This window comes from Cygnus olor, chromosome 9 (genome assembly GCF_009769625.2).
Source record: "Cygnus olor isolate bCygOlo1 chromosome 9, bCygOlo1.pri.v2, whole genome shotgun sequence".
Classification (NCBI taxonomy): Eukaryota; Metazoa; Chordata; class Aves; order Anseriformes; family Anatidae; genus Cygnus; species Cygnus olor.
The window spans coordinates 23,109,530-23,132,414 of record NC_049177.1 but is presented as its reverse complement, the minus strand read 5'-3'; the positions used below and the strand labels follow the sequence as shown (position 1 = coordinate 23,132,414).

At 38.1% G+C, this 22,885-nt stretch overlaps 1 protein-coding gene across 3 annotated transcripts in view; it reads right to left on the bottom strand.

The window, feature by feature from the left end:
• Nucleotides 1–22,207, bottom strand: part of BCHE (butyrylcholinesterase) — a 33,441-nt gene extending 11,234 nt beyond the window's left edge. For 2 of the 3 annotated variants that reach the window (XM_040567291.1, XM_040567292.1), the window contains exons 1-2: nucleotides 21,846–21,874; nucleotides 17,268–18,789 (exon numbers count right to left, since the gene is read on the bottom strand). In XM_040567291.1, the coding sequence (XP_040423225.1) occupies nucleotides 17,268–18,789; nucleotides 21,846–21,864 (1,541 nt within the window). In that variant the 5' untranslated portion in view covers nucleotides 21,865–21,874. Of the gene's footprint in view, nucleotides 1–17,267; nucleotides 18,790–21,845; nucleotides 21,875–22,005 lie in introns of those variants that run through there. The other variant, XM_040567293.1, reaches the window with a different exon arrangement.
• Between the last annotated feature and the right edge of the window lie 678 nt (nucleotides 22,208–22,885).

Here is a 22,885-nt window from a genome sequence, read left to right as displayed (position 1 = left end):
TGCACAACCCTACCTCTGAAATTGCATCGTGCAGGGCTTGGGCTACACATCTTAGGATGGATCTTGTGTATCTACTTCTTCAAACACTAATATCATTTCTTAGACTTCTGTCCCTATCTGTAAGCTCTAGTTAGGGAAGAGCTTCCTTTTGTTCAGAGAGAATGCAAGCTTCTTCACTGAATATTTTAGGAAGAAACTAGCTTATTATCTATACACCTTTTAATGTGTGCAGGAGTGAGTCTTGACACAATTAAGTGCAATTATTTGAATTGCTCCTAGAGAAGAGAAGAAGAAAAGAACAACCTTGTGTTTAAACTTTGATGTAAACAGAATTTGTTTCAATATTTCTGCTATTCTTTCTTCTTTACATGTGCCCCGAAGTTGTAGGCTGGACTTTCTCTACTTTCTGACAGTGGTACAGCAGTTCACTCAGTTATTTCACTAAGGTATGTGTTTAAGGCAGCCAAACTTCTTTTCTCATTAACTTGAAAAACAGAGTACTTTGGGGGCTCAATCTCCACTAAAGTTGTTGTCATGTACTACCTTCACACATACACATGCTCCCACTGAATTTCGTGAGCCTTATTTTAATCCTCTGCTCAGTGGAATTTGCTTGTTATTGTTTACTGTTACTAAGATCATACTCTCCCTCTTTGGGTATTGTACAGTCATAACTGTCAATAACATTCAATTCTCAAGACTCATTCCTAGTAAACATTCGAGATTTGACATACCAGGAGTGGAGAGGGTTTCAGAGGAGCTTATTCACTGATCATTTCTGGATATTTTATGTTCTTCTTCAAAAACTTCAGAAAGAGAATGTTAATTTTGTGCAGATTGAATGCAATAACCTGAACAGAGTTCTGTTAATCATAATAAGCATACCCTCATTACCATTCTCATTAATATGATCAATATAGCCTGGAAAACAATACTACTTCATTGAATATTTATTAATATTCACAAATTAGGCAGAACATAATATTCATTTTTACAGATGGCTTTTCAAACACATACAGAAAAAATTAATTCAACACCTAACTATTTTTTCTTACTATTATTATTTTGTAAGCACACATGATATAATGTCTCTGTAAAATACAGTTTTTATTTTGGGGAGTGAACTTTGAATCGTTTTCACTCTGCTGTGGTATCACCATTTAACAGAGTTGTTCCTTTGTACTGTTACATTATATTTTGATATAGTCCATAAAGAAAAAAAAAAAAAAAAAAAAAAAAAAAAAAAACCTCTGTGCTACCTCTTTTGGAAAATGGTTTAGGCATAATTTACCTTCTTAATGAGTGTTGTAAACACTAACCGCACCACATGCTAGCTTAGACTGTCCCAGGCTTTCACTCTATTCCTATTTGGCTGCTCTGTAAAAGGATCAGGTTAACACCTTGTGTGTTTCTCTAGAGAAAACAACAACAACAACTAAACAACAATAATGAAAACGTCCTTTTAGCTATCTAACACAGATGAATTATATCAACCCAACCTCACTAAGAGATTCAGAAGCTGAAACACAACTCTGCCTGCAGTCCCTGGTAGCCCCTTCCTCCAGATAGGCCTGCCTGGAAGACCACAGACAAACAAATACTGCTTCTGCCTGGCTGCAGCTGTTCATAGAGATATTGCTCCCTGAGAGGAAGCACATACTAATTTCCCCTGAGCAGCATGTTATTGCTCTTAATTGTCTCTTCAGTTGCCTCTGGCTTCCATCCGACCCTCTCTGAGATGAGCGCAGCAAGCTCGCTTGCCTCCAGTTCACCCCGTAGAGAATATCCCATTCCTCCCTGATCTGCAAAGCAGTAGGAAGGTGGCCTCTCCATGCACAGCTTACCTCTCTGCTGCTCTCATCAGAGTAGCAGCAACCACCCCAGCCAAAGACAGTGCACGGTGAGGCAATTTCTTCCTCGGTGCCTTCTGCAGGTTACCACCACACTGACATTCTGCTGGCATGTGTCTCGTTAGCTGAATAAACTGCCCGCTGAGATTAATGAAAGGTTATGATAATGCCGCTGCACCCTCTGCTTCCCCTGTGCAGTAAGAATTGAAATCAAATGGAGACCTGTTCCTGCTAGGTGCAACTTTATTGACTTCACTAGGGTTGTATTTGCTGATGCTCACTCTCAATTTTGCCCCCTTTTCTTTTAACAGTTGGTTTAAAAGGAGGAGAGAGTGAATGTGAATCATTTTTATTAGCTTTCATGGCTCCTTGCAGCTATCAGGCAGGACTGGCAATCAGCTGTTTTTCATGGGATGCCGTTTTACACTGTGTTACCATGGGCATAAGATAACAGGGAGGGGGATCTGCCTCCCGGATAACTACGAATGCCACAGCAGCAGTAACCCTGACTCTCGTGCATTTTCTACAGTGGTATAACAAAGTCTTTAAGAATTATGGAAACAGGCAGTTCAGCACCATGTAAGAAAAACACTGTCATTGTTTCACCTTGGGGCCGCTCTGGGAAGGGGGGATGCTTCTGCACATCTTTACTGCCAACAGAAGGAGCTGCTGAAAGCTCGTGTGGAGGTACCTGAGGTAGCTTCTCAGCGGCCACATGTACAGCAACACAGACGAGGCAGCAGCATGGTTTCCACTCCTATATGCCCTTGTGCAGCAGCCCAGTATAGATATTAAACCTAATAGTAGTGAATGAAATTAATAATGTACTTTGAGCTTGCACTTGTAGAATTACATAACTAAAAGATTTTTCTGTACCATTGTAAATTGTGGTTGTGTTTTCTTCTAATGCATTTTCTGCCAGGTAAAGAGAAGTAAGATAGCACAGGGCAGAGAAATTTAAGGTACAAAATGAGTAAAAGGATAAGAAAACATCAACTGGGCTATAGTGTCAGCTGCTGATATCCATGAGTAAGAGGTGGGAAGCAAAGTCAAACTGTTTCTAACTGAAACAAGGTTCCCACCTAACAAGTGATATCACAGACTAAGCTGTAATGGCACCATGAGTAAACATATCCATTTGCTTTAATGAAATTATTGGTAGATTTTTTTAAAATGATAGGGTGGGAAGTGCTCCCGGATAAGATCACCGTGAGATAGGTCCCCACCAAAGCTCTGGCCTCCAACTCATTGCTCTTCCAAGGGATGGGCTATGGCAAACGTTTTACTCTTTCTGTAACAGGGACAAAGCCTGAGTCCCTCCTGCCGATGCCTCAGTCAAGGAGTGATCTCATTGAGGATATGGTACATTTTGAAGAAAGGCCATGAGATCTGTATCCTAAAAATATATCTTAGTTTTACAACTGATTTATTAATGGCTATGCTGTGTAGAACTCCTCCATTAATCATGTTGGCACTAAACAAAGCACCCAAACAAATACCTTTCAGTACCTAGCATTTGAAACAAATAGATGACTTTTTTTTTTTTTCCCTCCATCCTGGAAGAGAACATGTTGTTGTTTTCCTTCCTTTCACTCTTTTTCACTCCTAATTAGCTGGCAAGCAGCAGAGGTGCACCAGGCGTGCCGGGCTGCCCACGTGCTCCTGGAGCTCAGGGTCAAGGGGCAGGAAGTGTTTGCAGTATTAGTCAGGCAAATGTCTCCAGATATCTCACATAATTTCCGAAGACCATAATGCATGATATTTATACCTGTGTTCATTTTCTTGTCACAACACAACCCCTGCCAGGTTAACAGCAACTCTGGGTGGTGGTGCGGTCCCCGGGGGGGGGTGGTGGTGGAATAGTCTGTGTAAGGCCTTACTCCTGACCTTTGGCTGGGAGTTTAACAGATACTTTCCAGCCCAGTCTTATTAAAAAGAAGAGCAGCTTACTGTTAAGTACCTTCTCAAACCTTCAAACAATTTGGCTTAACGACGATGTCTTCATACCATGCTGTTAAGTTTCAGATGGCTCGCTGTTAACTAGACACCAGAGAGGGCCACAGTGTTGAAAACTCAAAATCTTTAAACTGAGGAGCAGGCCTAGCTATTGTAACAAAGAAAATGAACCTGTGCTGGAGACTATTCTTAGAGAGGTTAGCATGGGAAAGGATAAAAAGCATCTGTAACACCCGTAAAAAAAAATTCTAACTGTAAAAACATCCCCTGAAGCTCAAACTGTTGCATAAACTTTCCATTCAGCAATGGAAGGCTATATAAATCCAAAAGGCTCTCACTGCGTGAATACGTAGATTGCATCTGATACAAATATCACCGCCAATTGGGGCCACGTATGTGTGATTCAGTATAATGAATTTACTCTCAGATTTTTTAAATTCAGACAGTTATTCAGAACATTTTCCCAAGTCAGCTAATCATTTACCCTCCACTAAGAGGACTTGATGGAGTCCCTGGACAAAATCTCAGTATTATGCCAAAATATTTTACATTAAAATATACACTTTGGGGCTTTCTGCTATTAGAAACTGCAAAGCAAAGACAAGACAACAGAGGCACTTTCCTGTTCATTATCTAAAGTTTACAGATTGGGTCATTTGCAATAACAAGCCAAGGGGAAGTGCCACTCCTAAATAAGTGAGTTGGAAAGCTGACGTTATCACCTCACAAATACACACATTAGTTTTGATGTTGTTTGGTACTGTTGATCCATAAGACTGCATAACAACTTACCTTGCTAGTTTTTATTTAATTGAGGCAGCTCTCCAGGGTATTCCTTAATATCAGCTAATCACTAACCATCCTATCTATTGAACTGATGGAACATCTGCAAATGTCCTGCCATGCTTAATATTTTATTTTTAAATATCCTCTTAAGGTCTTTATCCTTTTAGACTAATGGGAAAGACAACAGTTACCTAATCTATCAGCTGAAAGGTCTGAGTGGTGCCATTTATAATAACCAAGCTCTAAAAACTACCATACTGAAAGGTGACAACTCCGACAGGGCTATTGTCAGCCTGTGGAATACTGGGTGATTGGAAAGCATTCACGATTATCTGTTTTATACACTAAGTTTCTTTGCAGCCTCATAGCCTCAGCAATCTCAAGATGTCAGGCCTGTGCCCCTCTGGCAGTATGAAGAATAGGGGAGTTTGGAAAATAAATAAATCCTGATTGTGTTTTAAAACATTGATTTGTTTATTAGAATTTAATCCTTGCAAGAAAATAGTAACCAGCTTCTGAAAATCTGTAGTAATTAAAACTTTATTATTTAATAGTTTCTTAATGTTGCATGAAAATCATTTGTCCCGATTATGTGATCGTTGAGCCCTACTCAGATTCCCACGGTACTGAATGAAAGGAGTCCGATGATTAAGTACTACAAATTTGAGAGAGGTTGTGGGGTTGAATCCTTCAAATTGCTTTTCTCAAGCAGTTGTTTATGGAAAGTTCATTATTTTTTGTTGTTCTCAGCTCTCACTCACAGATTACAAACATGAGTTCATTATCTAGTGACTATGAAGTGCCTCTGAGTCACAGCAAAAGGAAACTGCTTTGCAAGTAATATTGAAGATAAACATTATTTCTTCTGCTGATCCTTGAAGAAACCTGTAGAATCCAGCTGGCATGCTTTTTAACTGACAGAAATTGGAGAAGACCTTTGCAGCTAGGCTTTCTTACATCTTCACAGGCTAAATAAAGCTCAGGATATTCCTTCCAGATTCCAGCTTGGTGACAGCCGTGGTGTGTTTAAATCTTAAACTATAATTTGTCCTGGTATGCATTATTACAGATGATATCGGTTTCAGGAAATGAAGCAACAAGCTGTTGCTTCTTTTTTGGTCTTATTGTGTTCTGCTCAAAACAGACTCATGAAGCACCCATCCAGTTAAAATGCTTCTTGCTTGTGCATGTCTTCATGCTTATTTGTGAATTCCTGCTATATATAAAGGATTGACAAGGAAGGAAGGTCTTGAGATATTGGCCATAGATGATATAGTATTTGAGACATTTGGATCCGGGATCTTCTGTCTTAGCTCTTTGGGCACGCTGGCAATGCATTTAGGAGCTCAGTCCCTCAAATCCCTGGCTCCAGGATTGGACTCTGCTCTGGTATCAGCAGTAATAATAAGCCAGGTCAGCCGAGCCAGAGTTAATGAGCCCTTCAGACACCAGCAGAGTATTTCCAACCTCCTGGGCCCACGCTAGCACCCCTGCATGTAGGTCTCCTGCATTGTGAAAATGTTCCAGCAAAGCTTGGTGCTATTTCAGGAACCCCTGCCCCAAACTCTGCTATCTTTATAGCATGTGATGAGATGTAATTATTATACAAGGTCTGGAAGAGCAGTTCCAGTGTTCTGCCTAAGAGTTATCAGTGTTAGAAACTTGAAAGTGAGGTAAAATGTCCTTTTCTGAGCAACTGTGAAGATAAACCTGAACAGATATTTCTCTAAATTTAGCTTGAATCGTACTGATTTAAATGAGCAGACTGTTGTCCTGATATCCTCTGAGTCCCTCTGAGTGAGAGCTGTCAGTCCTGTGTCTCCTGGCTTCTCAGCAAGTCTCTACTACAGTCCTAAACCCCTGACGCTCAGAGACCCCACAGTATCTTGGATGGTATATCCCAAATGCATGCATGTTCTGCAGAGTTTTAAAGAGGGTGTAAAGAAGAGATTGAGACCATGTTGAGAGCATTATTTCAGGCCAAAGGAAAGAAAGGAAAGCCTGGAAATGACCACAGAATAATCTTCAACGTAGTTGCATGATGTCAGGAAGAAAAAAATATTTGAAGTTGAATTGAGTTCAGGAAAATGGATGAAATCTTGGAATTAATGTGGAAATAGTTTTAAAACACAAAAAGCATGGTTTATTCTGACTTTTAATAAATATTTATCATTCACTCTAGCTAACAGTCCCACTAAGTTGTATGTGACAAGTACCTAACACAACATACCTACACCACCTAAGTGTAGTCCTTTATACTTCTTCGGTTATATATTGAGATAAAGCAGTAAAGATTTTTTCAGAAGTATTTTATTACTTGTGTTTAACATGCCTTGCATCTGATTTGTTATTTTGGATGGTGTTTGAAGACCAGTTCAACACTTCAAGGTGAATCAGTAACTTAGGGGCTGACCCAAATCCACATAAATGGAAGAGATTTATTTTCAGAAAGCTCTGGATCAGGTCCCAGTAGGAGAAATACCTGCAGTTCTTTACAAAAGAAGCTTCTCTCGTTCTGGATAGGGTTTACTATGATGATTTCCTACCTTCTCCAGGACTCCAGGTTCTAGAGTGAATATTCACAGTTCATGTTTATGTCATTTTTGAATAGACATGAAAGGTCCCACTATGACTTCAGCTTTTTTCATTCTAAAGGAAAATTTTAAACTTTTTTTTTTTCTTTAATGTTCCTGCAAAGTATTTTCTAAGACCTTTATGACCTTTCCTACAATATCAATTTCAGCTTTCACGGACCACTTTTCAAATATGCTATTTTTTTATACTCTTGGCTACAGCAGGGACTCAGATGAAACAATAGTTTTTAGTCTTACTTGTAGAAGTTGAAGAGGAGGGCTATTTGGAAATGGAAGAATGTGCTGAACCCTACCGGGACTTTGAAGAAGGAAGTCATTTCCACCGAAGGTAAATAAAAGAATAAGTAGACAGAAATGAACATGGCACTTGCCCTTTTAGTTGTCCACTGAAACTGGTATATCTCCTGTACACCCTCACTTCTCCTTCTCATGGCCTGGGAAAACTTGAACTTACACAGTATTTTAACCAGAATTGCTCACAGGGACAAATCTAAAGAAACTGCATAAAAGGAGAGAAAAATGTTTTTATTTCCATAGAACTATTAATACTGTGTTTAAAATTCCCAGTGGCTTTGGTAAAATTTGTCAGCCCCTTTGGTTGTAAGGAAGAGTAAATGCTGTACTTATATGTATATGATTGCTGTTTCCATCTCTCACTCTCCTTGCCATTAATAGAGTTCATTCCCAAACACATGGAAATTGTTAGATAAACGGACTTGATGCTTTTCTTATCTCTAAAGACTACATTTTCAATACAGGCTGTGTAGTGGATGTTATTCTACAATATAATATTTGAGATCTGTTTTCAATTGTAATTGCCTTAATCATGATTTCTTTTCAAGATGGATACTCCACATAGCCCCGAACCAAGTAAAATCGTCTAGATTCATTGTGTCCTGATGGACTTGATCATAGTAACATTTTTCTTGATATTTTCCACTACTGCCACTACTTTATTTCTGTAAATGGTAGGAAAAGCATAAGTCACAAACTTCAACTGCCATGAAATCTGGGTCAAATTGAAGAGTGCTATATATGAAACCTTCAGGCAATTTTCAGTAGCATGTATATGTGTTCTTGCTTCACCTGAAACTGAACTACTGATACTTCATGATGGAAAATGTAAATAAGAAGTAATAGTATTCATAAGTCCACCATTAGGATACTTAAGAATAAAATAGAAAAATATATGATAAAATTATTTTCTTATCTGTTATAAATTTGCTGTAGATTTGACAACTACACATTGAGATATGTATCTTTTTACGTTCAACACATTCATATTATGTCCCAGCATTATAACATCCTCTGAATCTGATTTAAACTACATCCTGGCACCAAATGGGAGATCTCCAAATAGAAAATTTTGGATTGAGAATCATGAAAGTCATGATCTCAAAAAGAAATAGTATGTGAAGAGGGGAGGATATCTGATAATTAAAGTTCTTCTCTTTAAAATCGAGGGTGCTTTTGTGGAATTATAGTATTCACACTACTTCATACCTAGGAAAAAAAAAGTAACTTTTTAAACCTCTAAGAATTTCCAATTACATAGAAAATTCACTTGTTCCTTGAGAAAACCACAGTGAATACCATTCATGAGAGACAGATACTTAACATTTCATTAGTTAAAATAAAAATCACATAACAGCAGCTCCAATAGGGAAAAATAATAATAATAATAATAATAAAAATAAAATAAAATAAAATCTCTCTGGTGTAAATTTGAGGCAACACTCCTTGGAGTTTGTATTGTGTGAAGATAGGAACTTGTTTTATGTTCCCTCATAGAAAGGTAGAGAATACAGATGTAGGCCAGGGATGTCTGGGAAGGAAGATGATGGCAGCAGATTTAATTTTACATCTGTACTAGCATATAATTGTGTAACATCACTAACTGTGAGCATGAAATGTCTGATTTCTACTTATGCAGCTTCTAGAACTGTGGGGAGGGAAGATCACAAATCCTGTGACTAAATTGCTAACTACATTTACCCACAACTGACTATTCTTGCAGTTGATCGAAAAAAAATTAAACATTATATCGAGCTACCTTTGAAAATATGGTGTTAGGTAACCTCTGCTGCTCCTCATTTCCTCTTTTCTCCCCTTTGCCACTTCCCTGAAACAAGCCAATCTCTTGTGTTGGGTAGTAAATTAAAATTTGTACTGAAAGGTTTCCATTCCTCATGTGAAATTCCTCAGTAGGACTTCAGATTAATGTTCCAGAGCCACTTGGAAAAATGGGGTTTGCAGACCTTTCAGACTTCAATTTCTGTCTTTTGGTGATGAAACAAGGACTAAGCTGTAGAAAAGCAGCACAGAAAAAGTGTTCTAAAAAGAGGGTTAACTATGGGTGAACGCTAATTAGAACTTCACAGTGACTTCTGCAATCATTCAATTATGTGTACACGGTTATGATTTAGGGAAAGTAATCCCTAATCCTAAATAATCTCTGAAGTGTATTGCTTTGTGTCTTTCCTTGTTCACCTAGCCTCTTGCATCCGTTAGCATTTCCCTTTCTTGTTTTCCCATCTTCTTCACTTATATATTTTCCAACAAATGCTAAACAATTTCCACCCAGGCTTTTTATTTCCAACTCCAAATTGAGGGTAGAAAGCATGCCATAATTTTATTCTAACCCTTAGCATAGTCGTACCTCTTCATCCCTCTCCCTTCCCCGAAAATATTCGTGGTAGGCTTCCTGCAGGGTTTGGGGCACAACAGAGAAGCAGGTCTGGTACAGGTTCTTCTACCTATCTCTTTGTCACGAGAGTAGGAAAAAGCCACATCTGAGATGTTTCCCTCTCTTCTTGTTCAGGGTCAGCCAAAGGCAGCCTAGCTCTACAAAAGCCCGCCTCAAAGAGATCCCCATTATCATTTCTTCTCTTCTGCCTGTATGTTCATGTTGGCGTGTCTCTGCCCATGTCTCCAGACACAGGATGTTCACCTTCTTCAGTCTCAGAACTGTGGATAGCACTGGTGGTTTTGACCCTGCAAACCTTGTCAGTATTTAAAAAGTATCTGCTGTCTTTTCAAGCTGTGATGTCCACTTTGGTAACTGAGCACATGCCGAAACTGATTTATTGCCCCTGCAATTTATCTTTGAGTTAGAGAGCTACGTTAGTAATCATTTTAGGAGTCTCAGATACACAAAGGTATTCGGCTGGATAAGTCCCAATGAAGTCATCCTAAAAAAAGAACTATACTAATATAGCTTTTAATACAAAGCAAAAAAAATCTTATAGCAGCAGATTATTATTATTTTTTTAATTGAAATCCACTGATTTAATCATGAGGCTTTTTAGGCCATCCGTCATCAGGAAGAGATTCTTTACCTACTGCTCCATTCCTGACAATTGCATTAGAGCTTACCCTTTTCTATAATGAATTGCCAGTGCTATATCCAAGGCAAAGCTTTGCACTACAGTTTTAGGTTTTAGTTTTATGTCTCATTCAATTACTCCTACAATATTTGGACATTTCCTTAATAGACGTTCTCATCTCATGTTTGAAAATAATGATTTGACTCATCTTTTGTAGAGAACAAAATCTGTATGGATGGAATTGCATTTGCTGCACATATGGAAAGCAACAAGACATCTTTGTGTAATTTTGCAATATTTGCAATAATACTAAACCAATCTAAACAATTTGTATCCCAGGCCTATTTTCAAAAGATGATTGAATCAAATATTCCTGTTTTCAGTTTTGAAATTCGATGACAGCTTGTCAGCTTGCAAGCCAGAAACTGAGATGAGTACCAAAAGTGAGTCTCTAGTTACTGATTTTTTCCATGATGCACTATTTCCAAATGTATTGTGTTGCTTGTTTCCATTACTGCTTCTGAATCTAACAAATATATATGGACACTGGAAAAGTGATGAGTCATTTTTAGAACTCAAAAAATGAAAGTGAAGGTAGAGAAACAGAAACAGAAAAACAGGAACTTTCCTAAAGTTTGACCATTTTTTTGTTCATGAATACAATTTCCACAATATTTTTTCATGGCTCAGAAATGATTCCATGAAAGAGTGTGAGAATGCATGTGCTCTTTGGGGTCAAAATAACAGCTTTGCTTTTCCCTAACACAGGGAAGGTAAGACCTTTCTTTCCATATCTTTTTTCATATTTTTAGAAACCCTCCTCATGCCTTGTTTATATTCCTTCAGCTTTTACCTCACACCCAGAAGTCTTCTTATTAACCTGATCCAGTCAAATCACTCATTAAGATGACAAGTGATTTATTCTAGATAACTGTGAGATGTCAGAAGCAGAAGCCTCAGGGAAACTCTTCTCTTGGTCCTGCTGAGCTTCAGCATTCGTCTCTCTGAGGAACCTGTGAGGATCAGCACCAGGTCTCAGCCTGTTTCCCTGTAAATGTAGGCTAGTCTCAGAAAGAGATACAACCCACAGTAAATTTCTTATAAAATGGCTTGGTAGTAAGTAAACCATCCTAGTTATTGAAGTATTAGAAAATTAAGTGGTTGGATGGTTTATATTATCTTTTTTTTTTTTTCCAGTATATTCTTTCCTTTCCATACATAGATGATATAGTTCCCCAGTTCAGTCTCTCGTCTGGACTCTGTATGAGGCTGTTGCTTTTGTTCTCACTGTTCTGAAACTACTATCTATAAACATGTTGTGATAAGTTGGTAACAAAAGCACTGAAATTTATTATATGTCTACCAGTGGAACATCAGGGAAAGGCAATAATAACCAGGCAAAGTGCTTCAGAGCTTTAGTGGGACAATCAAAGCCTCACAAATTCCCCTAAAACATAGGAGGAAATATTTCAAAGGCTTCACTTTAGAGAAAAAGCTGCAAAGATTTGTTTCAGCAGTTGTAAAACTGGCAGTAAGACAAGTTTTGCCAGTTTCCTTTTATCTGAAACATTTTTCACAAAGCCTTAAAAATATTATCTCTGTATGTTCCACTACATTCTTATATGAGTTTTCATCTCATCTGATTTGTCCATCTCCTTGTCAGTTTACGTCACTCATATCTAAAAAATACAGTTACCAAATCTAATGAATAAAGTAATGCAAAAGGCATAACCTAGCAACCACTGATTTGGGATGCCATATATTTTTTCCTGATAAATAAAACTTCCTCTTTCTAGAGTTAGCAGAGCATTCTGCTGTTTATGATTGATAGTACCTGTTAGTGTCACTTGCTTACTTTCAAAAGCTTTCTCAACAACATCAAAAATGCAGCAGAGAATTTTAAAAGTACTTAAAAAGATATTTTAAAATTATTTCTATCACCATGGACTTCACTTAAAATAAAGTGTGCTGGAAAACATTCAGAAGGTCACTGAAAACTAACAATATTTTTAAAATGAACTTTACCTATATTCAAACATAACTATACTGAGCCTGATTCACCCCCTTCCATATAATGTTAATATCACACTTTGGTTTACAGTTGAATAAAATTCAGCCACATTTCTTTGCTATCACCAATATTCAATTTGGTGATAGCTGGAATTCTATCAAATGTTTTAAGACTAGTAAACGATGTTCAACTGCCACTGGTCTTAAAACAAGAATCAGATGAGGCGTTCTTAGGTCAGGGTAAATGGAATAATCTTAAGTCAAAATTTAAATCAAGGAGCTCAATTTTGGAATCTGTTCTTTCTCATAATACAAAAATTTTATTATACTTGATTTATTGAGAAAGCACCAGCAATAACCCTCTTTCCTCCTTCACTTCTCTGAGATTTTTCAGGAAGCAATGACAGTCTTGTTCTCTCAATTCTCAAATATATGCCAAGAAAAAGTGTTTTACAAAATTATGGTAATAGCACTAGGAAAGTCTGGGATACTTGGTCAGAATGCTTGATAATGAAAGTTCAATCATTAAAAATTGTACTGATAATGAAGCAGCAGAATTGTCCAAGTAATGGAAAAGGAATTGCCTTGCTTGGAAGCTTTTGACTTCCAGTCCCAGTGATTTATTGGCAGTTTGGTAATCACTGACTTTCTCTGCATTTTAAGGGACATCTGCATCCACCCTAAGATTGGAAGATGCAAGAGTCCAGCTGCCAGTAGACTTCAAATAGCAGTATGCTGGAGAGGCTGGGAATGCCCAGGACTGGAAGGCAGAGGCACTTTAACCCGACCAGGAAGGGTAGTAACTGGCTGCACCTTTCATGGAATAAAAGACTGATTACTGGAGCCAGGCTCTTCTAAACACTGTGAATCAGAGCACGGTATTTTTCTCCACATGCAGCACATACTTGCAGAGTCTAAAAGCTAATCTGTACCACTGATTACTTAGATCTGCTCTTGAAATAAATCATAAGCATATTTCTGAGAGGAAGAGATGCTGTGAGTGTAGAACTGGAGGGGAAGTTACCCACAAAGCCAGTCCACTTAGCCACAGCTCCCCAGGGGTTGCCCACCTGTGTCCTGTGGTCTACCTGCCAGCATCAGGGTTAGCAGTCGTTGGAAATAATCCAAAGGGCTGATCCTAAACATCACTACCAGGAATATTATGGGCCTCCCAGTCTGTCCTTTCTTCAAGCTACTCCATGTTAATTGTCAGACCCACAAGGAAATTTGCCTTTTTTTTTTTTTTTTTTTTTCATCTCAAATGATGTGCTCTCTAGTAACTGTATTTATGTTGGTAAATATCACTGCCTGTTTCTTTTTTTGCAGTAACAGAAGTAGTTACTATATCCATAGTTCCCAAGCCAAATAGTGTCTTATTGTCAGTGAAGGATACTTCAGCAAGGCCTCCACAGATATTACAGAACACATAAATATACGGCAGATTCCTAAAATTGCCACTATTCCCTTGGGTGCTGAATGAAGATATTGGTGTAAAACTCCCACATCTAACTTCAAGCCACATGGGTGAGATGTCTTTTCCCATTTCCTACTCAACTGTCTGCATTCCCCATTCATATTAGGTATTTCTAAGAAACTGAAAGTGTTCCTGCAGAGCATTTGGACCTTTGACTTTTCATATGACCATTTTTAATCCATTTTTAATCCAACAATAGGCTATTACTTTTGGCATTATTAACATTATTTTTTAAATTATTTCCCCACTACTTGTACACTATGAATATAGAATCTGTGGTCTGGATGATGAGGAAAGTGGCACACAATGGGTTAATAGTGATCAGATCCTTTACTGGTACGTAAATTGAGTGATTACATTGTTGATCATAATAGTGATGTTTTTGATACTTGTGGTGGAAGCAGAGGGAGGGATTATTTGCTGTTTGCTGTGGAAACCACTTGAAATTTGATCCGTAGGCTAATCTAATTATAGTGCAAATGATAATCAGACTAGATGACCAGACTGATGGTAAAATCAACTTAAACCTGAATGTATCTTATGTTGTCTAATTTTAGCCAGGGTGACAGGGACAGTATACTCTGTTTTGTACAGCAGGTAATTGAGATTTATATATATACAAATACAGAGAGAGAAAATCCAGTGGGAGCAGTAGTTCACAGAGATGTAAATATAGTGTTGCAAAATCTTGCGTAGCCCTAAATTTCTCTTTTCCTGCTAATAACTAGTTCTGCTTAATGGAAAAGTCTGCAGTTTTTGGATGGGAGGTATAAGATGCTGATTGCAAAGTCCTATAGGCTGTAAAGCTGCAGCATGTTATAAGGAGCCTCCTCTCAGTTGGCTCTCTGCTGAGGGCGTAGTGACACCAGCCTCAAAGCAGTGTTGTCATAGCATGTCTTCATGATGCGGGAATTGTTAGCAAGTTTTGTCCTATCTCATTGTGCAGACATCATCTTGGGAATCTATCGCATGCATTTTTGGCATTGATAAATCAACCGCAGAGCTCATTTCCAAAATGCATGCCCCTGCTGAATGCTTGTCTCTGTGTTAGTCTTTCACTCTGAGTTGATACAGAGTGGTGCTATCAGGCTCCGAGTTAAGACAGAAGCAGGGAGAGCTCTTAGGTTCTTATTATTTTTATTTTATTTTATTAGAATAAAATCTGCATTAAAATATTATGCTTCTGATAAGTATAGTCATATGTATGGTCATTTTTCTGAGTTTTAAAATGCTTATCGCTTATGGTAAAAAAAAAAGGATATTATAAATCCAAGACATAAAAGGGATAGAATTTGTTAGTGTAACTAATAGATCTACATAAAAAATACTTCTTTGAATAAACAATCCCACATTCTCATAAGTAAATCTGTTAAAAAAAAAAAAAAAAAGGATGCACATAAAACTTAATTGTTAGTTCACCTCGGAGAATAACATAAAGGGGCTTTAACGGGCTGGTGCCGCAGCTCGGCTGCCCACAAGCTGGTGCCAGCCATGACATGCAGTGTGTTTTGGAGCCGAAGCAGAGCCACCACAGAAGTGGGGACCATAGGACTTGGGCAGATCAGTTAAACACCATGCACAGGCACACTGCAGCTCCTAGCATAACAGCATGGTCAAAGAAAATAGCATTTTCCTTGGAGGAGTAAACAGGGGAATATCAGGTTGAAATAGAGGACAGATGACACCTGTAATTAGGATTCTTTGGGGGATGACAGTGTTTAATTCTAACACAGAAAGTTCCAACGAGGTGTTGATGAATTACTGTTTCAGAGGAGATGCACAGTTATTACTTAAGGACTTTGAAAAATGCAGTATAGTGAAAGACTCAAGAGTATAACCTGTTTTGTTTAACAAGAAAAAGGATTAAGGGTTATTTGAATAGAGCCTAGAATTATCTCTGTATGGAACACAAATCACAATGTAAAGCTTAGAAACTGTCGAACAAAATATAGCATCTGGAAAATGGAGAAATAGAATAGGCATGTCCAGACCAGACACAAAACTTCTCTTTATAGCTGTAACTGGTTTAAGTATAATTAAGCATTAGAACAACCTACCAATATTTGTGCTGCAAATTCTATCACTGGAAATGTTTAAGTCCTACCTACGTTTTGGTTTATGTATGAGGTAGCATGGACTAAACAAGCACTGTGGCCTCTTCTGATTTCTAATCTCTTAATCTATTAAGAAAAATAATGAGATCCTGTTCCAAAGTTTATTTCAGTCTTTACAATGCTACATATCCTTCACAAGTCAAAAGAAAAGTCCACCACAGAAGTCAAAGCAATGCAGGATTTTAAAATTTAAGTTATATAAACATTTTAAAAGTATGAATTAATTTTCTGATTCTGTATTTTCACAAATGCAGGTGTTTATACATATAATTAGGAGACAATACAAACTGAGCTTCTAAGAAAAGATAGCTGCCCAGTGCATTAGGCTTGCAGCCTTAAGACTCTGTACATGGCAGTGGTAGCTGCTGTTTTTCTTACCACACTGAAATGTTTTCATTTCAAACTGAGTATTGCATCGAGAGAGCCCCACGATCTCTCCACGCAGAGCAAGGGCTGTCTCACTCTTCTCTTAGACACCAGATAAATAGACTGAATGAGGGGCTCTATTTAAACCATTTCAAATGTCCAAATGAACTATGTTTATTTGCTTCTTATGCAGGCTAAGGCATATTTCATTTAAAGATGAGCCTAATGGAAATAGCAAGTGATTTGTTTTTGGCTTCAGTGAAACTCCGGATTATACTTACAGTACATATGGGAACATAAGGCTTTGTGAAGAGAACATCCAGCAATCCAAATCATTTCATCATGTGAATAAAATATACCTCCACGTTATATACCTGCATGTTCTGAGCAAACTACATCTGAAAGCAACTTGGACTTTTTGCTCCTACTTGTATTTTTTGAGGTCTTCAGAATTCAAAATATTTTGTTTCTACAACTTGAAACCATTACCTTATTTGTACCAACTGCTGCCATGGCAAAAAAAAATGTTTTGTATTTATTTTCATAGGTGGATAAACATTGCTTTCTTAAGCTCACTCAATACAGTAAGCTACACGTCAACAGTTTATTTTACTAAGACGGTGCTTTTATCGGAACTAACGCAGGAATTATGGCTAGCTGAACAGTTAATCCTTTCTCATCATTCTCATCAGGCATCAAATCACTATCAAGACAATTAAGGTTTTTCTGTCTGTGCAATAAAAAAATATCTAACCATCTGAACCAAACAAACTTTACTACAGTAAACTTACCCAGTTTTCGCAAAACTTGCCCAATACCTCAACACGGACCGGCTTAAGATTTCTTCAGCTTTGGTGTAATTAACTCTTCTTTCTAGAGGCAATCCGAACACAAACTCAATCTCATAACCATGCATTACCCCCATCCACTCAGGCCAAGGGAGCTTTGAGGATCGATGTTCAAAAAAGTAAAAGAAGACATTGTGTCCTAGTTGTGCAAATTTTTTGGTGAACTCCACTGCAGGACATATGATATTGTAGTCCCCGATAACATCATCCATGGCATCACGGTAATGTTCTGGCTTTTGCTCATTTTCCCAATCTGTGTATTGAAAAATGATTGATTCTATTGCAAGTTGGCTTGCTTCTGGAAAGGACAGAGTTAAAGCTGCTTCAAATTCTGTTTTGTTTATCAAGCCATCACTGTCCTTGCTGAAGCCAGGGACTCCATATGCTAGAAAACTCGATCCTTCATCTTTATTAACACCAACCAAGATCTGTGTTTGTTTGAAAATGCCGTTTTCAATCAATGTTTCTGGCATGTCCAATAGAAAATCACCATCCACAGTTGGACAAAAATATATTTGTAAAAGAGGGGCATATTTTGTGACATAAACTTCATTCTCCAATATATCCTTTGGGTCCTTGTCTTGGAGGCAGAGAATTAGCTCTGTCTCATTGCTGGTGGGACACTGGAGTTGTTTAGCCAAAGCCACTGTTCTGTTCCTGGCCTCAGATGCTGTTATTGCAGCCCAAGGGGCATTTGCAGATCCACTTTGCATGATGGCTCTTGTGAATAAAGGATGGCTTTTAGGAGAAAGGATATGGTAACTTACAGAAGCCGAGCCAGCACTCTCTCCGAATATAGTCACACTTTTTGGATTGCCTCCAAAGGCTGCTATGTTCTCCTGGACCCATTGAAGTGCTAGTCTTTGATCAAATAAACCTGCATTTCCAGGAACTTCCTGGTTTCCCGGCAAAGCCAAAAATCCTAATGCACCAGTCCTGTAGTTCATGGAAACTACAATAACTCTTTCTACCCTGGCTAGAAACTTGCCGTCATAGACAGGTAGGGAAGTTGACCCAGACTCAAAGCCACCCCCATATATCCAAACCATGACAGTTGCATTCTTGGGTCTGGGAGAAGGAATCCATACATTAAGGTATAAGCAGTCTTCACTTAGGTTAGTTTTTGGATTCCACATCTCTGATCCAGGAAATCCAGGGTAAGTTGTATCTATAAGCTGATAACAGGAGTTCGCGTGTTTTGTGGCATCCCAAACATCTGACCACTTCTCATGAGGCTCTGGTTTTTGAAATCTCAGTCTACCAATGGGTGGCTTTCCGTAAGGTATTCCAAGGAAGGCTGTCACAGTCCCCCCAAGCACCTGCAGGTTTGTCCCTCTTACTCTGCCATTCTTGGTTGTAATGATGTTATCTTCAGGCACTACTTTCCTGATGAACATATACAGGAGAAGAAGCCACATAAGAAATCTGGTATGGATACTTGTACCATTTACCCAAATCATGATGCCTGAAACACAGGAGAAAAAGAAATTCAGGACTATTATTTTGATGTATTAGCAGGATACAGGTCATCCCAAGGGCACAGAAAATAAGACAGTGCTGCTGCACAAAACTCAAGCAGTCTTTAACCATGACTTTTTGTCAGCCTTGTTGCAAAAGCTATGTTTAGGATCTAGTATTTAATACAGTGTTTCAGAAAAAGTCTGTCACTAAAATAACATAGAAGTGAGGAAGCCAGACCAGAGAAAGAAAATAAGTAGTCTCTGACTACATGGCCATAAGTCATATATCATGCCATTTATTGATATAAATCCACAGCAGTGACCAGGGAGATGTTTTGAGGGTACTGTTGAGCCTGATGCTTGCCTCTTCTGTTCCCAAATATCAGCAGTGTCTCATGCCACCAGCAGGTGACTTAAGCACTTGCATTTCCACTGGCATGATGAACAGAACATTTTATGATCTGTGACACAAAAGGCCGTGCCCAATTAACCATTATTCTGTTAGGGGGTTCTTTGGCAGTTTGTATTCTCAGATCAATAACAGGAGATTATAAACATCGCTAGTCACAGATTTTTCCACACATAAACACATATTCCATGAACAGTGCAACAGAATTTGAAACCAAGTTTTAATCCAAGGATTTCCAGGTCCACGTAATTTTTGAGCTACGCTTTCATGTCACTGTGCATGCCTGGGCAGAAGCAAACCATTAGGATGGCATTGCTGTAAACTCATTGCTAATATGTCTTCAGATCGGAAAGTGTTTTACCAAGTGGAGTACATGAAGTACCTCTGAACTGAGTGCCAGCTCATTAGCTCCTGTGGGTGTCTGCATACAGAGGTACGCCAAGACCTAAATGAAACATCAAGATCTTATTTCCCTAAAGCAACTTAACCAGGCTTATAACCATCATAATCATGACAAACAGTCATATTTCCATGACATAGAACAAAAAATCAAATGTTAAAAAAAGGATTTTTTAAATATATATAGGTGGTGCCTCAAAATTTATGTCCTTGTCTTTGCTTCCTAAGAACTTTTCAAACTAACAATTAATACTATCTTAAAGCTAAAGGTACAGATACTGATTACATACCCTATTTAAGCATACTAATGGTCCCATTTACTACAGCCTTTCCAAATACTATTTAAAAACACCCAGTATCATCCTCTTGAAAGTGAAAAGCCAGAAAAATACCATTTACATAAACTAATTTCTATGGATTACATATTTGAAAATGCTCAACAAAGCTTCCTTCTATTTTTTACTTATTGCCCTGTTGTACATAGTGTACTCTGTCCAGCTACTTTAAACAGGCTATTCTTTGTTAATGAGAAGCACTTGTGTCCTTAAAAGGAAGGAGGCTAATTTCTGTGGAAAGTACAGCTGTGCGCCTAATCTGAGCTCCTCTTGCTTGTTTGCATATTGTTAGAAATAAACTAAGAAAATGCAAGGGAAAAAAAAAAAAGAACATTTTGTGCAAGGAAGTTCCCGACTTTGAGATAGCATCAAACATGCAGAAAAGAACCTTCAGAGATGGTATTTTTAGCATTCATCAAAATAGATAGAAAATAGATAAAATTAAGAAAAATAAACATTTACTTTCTTGTCCTTTTATTAAAAAAAAAAAAAAAAAAAAAAGCAGTTAATGGGGTAATAGGTTTCAGAGCTGGTCTAATGCTCCACCCAGCTGTAAGCTTGGTGTTTAGAAACCTGCGAATGCTAAGTTTAATATATATGCTAAATTTTACAGATGTGAGCAGTCAATCTGGACGACCCACGTGGTCCAGCAACTCCTGCAGAGCTGGTTTAAGCAGAAGCTTGTTCCAGCAGCCCACAGTCCCCGTGCGGGAGACTCACACCATTGACTGCTATTTAGCTCCCCTTACTGTGTGCTAGTCCTTTTGGTTTTTCATTCATTCCAATTAAAAATTTTGTAAGAGCTGGATGAGAAAAAATATTTTAAGATTAGGTTAGAACCAAGCTCTTTGCTCCTATCTCACAGTCAGCCCAGAAATGGTAATAGTAGAACCTAGCTGGGTATCCATGCACCCACTACATAGTACTGTCAGATGGGAAAAGTAATTTCTATGTTTGCTGTTTCATTGACACTTTCTTTTTTTCCCTTCGTATTCACTTCTAATGCATTACCTAGGAATGAACAATAACAACAAGCTGGAAATGGTAAGAGGTTTTAAACATCATCATTAACGAGAAAAAAAAAAGTACTAAATAAAAACAGAGAGGTTACAGTTCCTAAAGCTTTTACTATCTAAATAGTAATTAAAATTAATTGTGCTCTGTCTTCCCCTGTTAATTAGAAAAGAATGGGACAGGAAGAAAACACTGTAGCAGGCATAACTTTTGATCCTATAAAGTTTTACACAAGAATTACATGAAAAAAAAACTAACTCCAAATTAAATTCTGTACCTTGTTAATGGTTTCTGCAAGAGGATAGTAGCCATTTTAAAGAAAAAGTTTGAAATAGATCAAGCTTGAAAAATGCAGAAGTTTTGTACTACTGAATGAAAGGGTTTGTCTAGTCTCGAGTTACTCTGCTAATATTGACAAAAGTAGCAAGGGACAGAGGATTATAATTACACCTTCAATGTAAGACTAATATTACATTTAATAAGGTTTCTAATGCTGCATTAAAACAAACTCAACGACGAAAAACACACTGAGAAAAACAAATATTCCTTTATCATTACTATGAGAGTAAAAGAGCAGAAGAGTGCTTTAGCTCATCAACCTTAACTGAGTAGACGTATATCATATAATGTATTTGCGTACATTAAAAAACTGCTTCTGTAGTAGTTTTCTCCATCAAAAGTTAAACAAAATACACTTTTGTATTCTTATTCCACAAGGGAATACAATTTATTTCAATGATTGTTTCTTCTCCCTGCAAATCTTTACCCAGCCAAAAAATCTACACACAAGACTATAAAGACACTATTTAAATAGAAAAGATGGTTGAATTAATAAGTGATTTCTGGCTCGGTTTAATTTACTTAGCCCAGGATCCCCTGAATAATACCAAGGTCTGATACACACGCCTGCTTACTCGTTCCATTTGCAGAGCGGAGTGAGTTTTCCCAAGAGAGCAACAAATGGGCAGAGCGTAACATTTTAAAAGATCACAATCCCCGTGCAAATCAAGCTGAACTATAAATTACCCTGGCAGACAGAGACGTGTAAATAGAGAATCACTTACCCCAATTCTATTACAAGAACTACAAAGTTTTTAAGAGTCAGGTTCTTTGAATACTTCAGGGAAAATGCAGTATGCAGCTGCTGCTTTAAGCCCGTAAATTGGACAGTACTGACATTATAATCAACTGTTTCTGACACAAAGCTCGCGAGAGTTGGCAGCAGCAACTTGATCTGCAGGCAGCCGTTCCGTAGTATCTGACATCTGCTCAAAGGCTAATGGTATCGTTGGAGAAATGCTACAGAGAGAAACTCGTTTTGGAGGAAATCAGGCATGAGCTTCTATAGGAAAGGGAAGAGGCAGTGATTTGTTTTTAGCACAGGGCAACAGTTTTATCTGGGAAGATAAACAGAACTACAAATATAGTAAAATCCTGGCTCTCTTTCCTTCATCACGTCTAGAGCACTGACACTACCTGTTCTTTTTTGCTGATGTACAGCACAAGATTAGCACAATGTTAAAGTATCTCAAAGTTTTCTATTCACTGTAACATAAGTCACTATTTATGGTTATAAACAACTGTGGCAGATAAAAGAGGAGTGTCCACTGCACAGACATGTCAACAACCGGCAAGCATCACTGGTATTACTTGACTCATGGCCATCTGAGGACTACTGTAGACGTCTGTGTTGTCCTGTAGTGATGTTAGGGTGAAAAACGGTCCCCATATGGCGTCACACACAGTTCTGTCTCTCTTTTTAGGGTTAAAAAAATAAATCATCCTACCTTTTAGTGTATGAGGATACTCCTTTAGTATACGAGTATACTCCTTTTTCCTGAGTCTGCAAAGTATTGTTTCTGTCAGAGTTCGAGGCTGGGGATGCCAACCCAGTCTAAACTGCGTGCCAGAGCTGTCGGGGCTGCTGCCCAGCTGGGGACACGT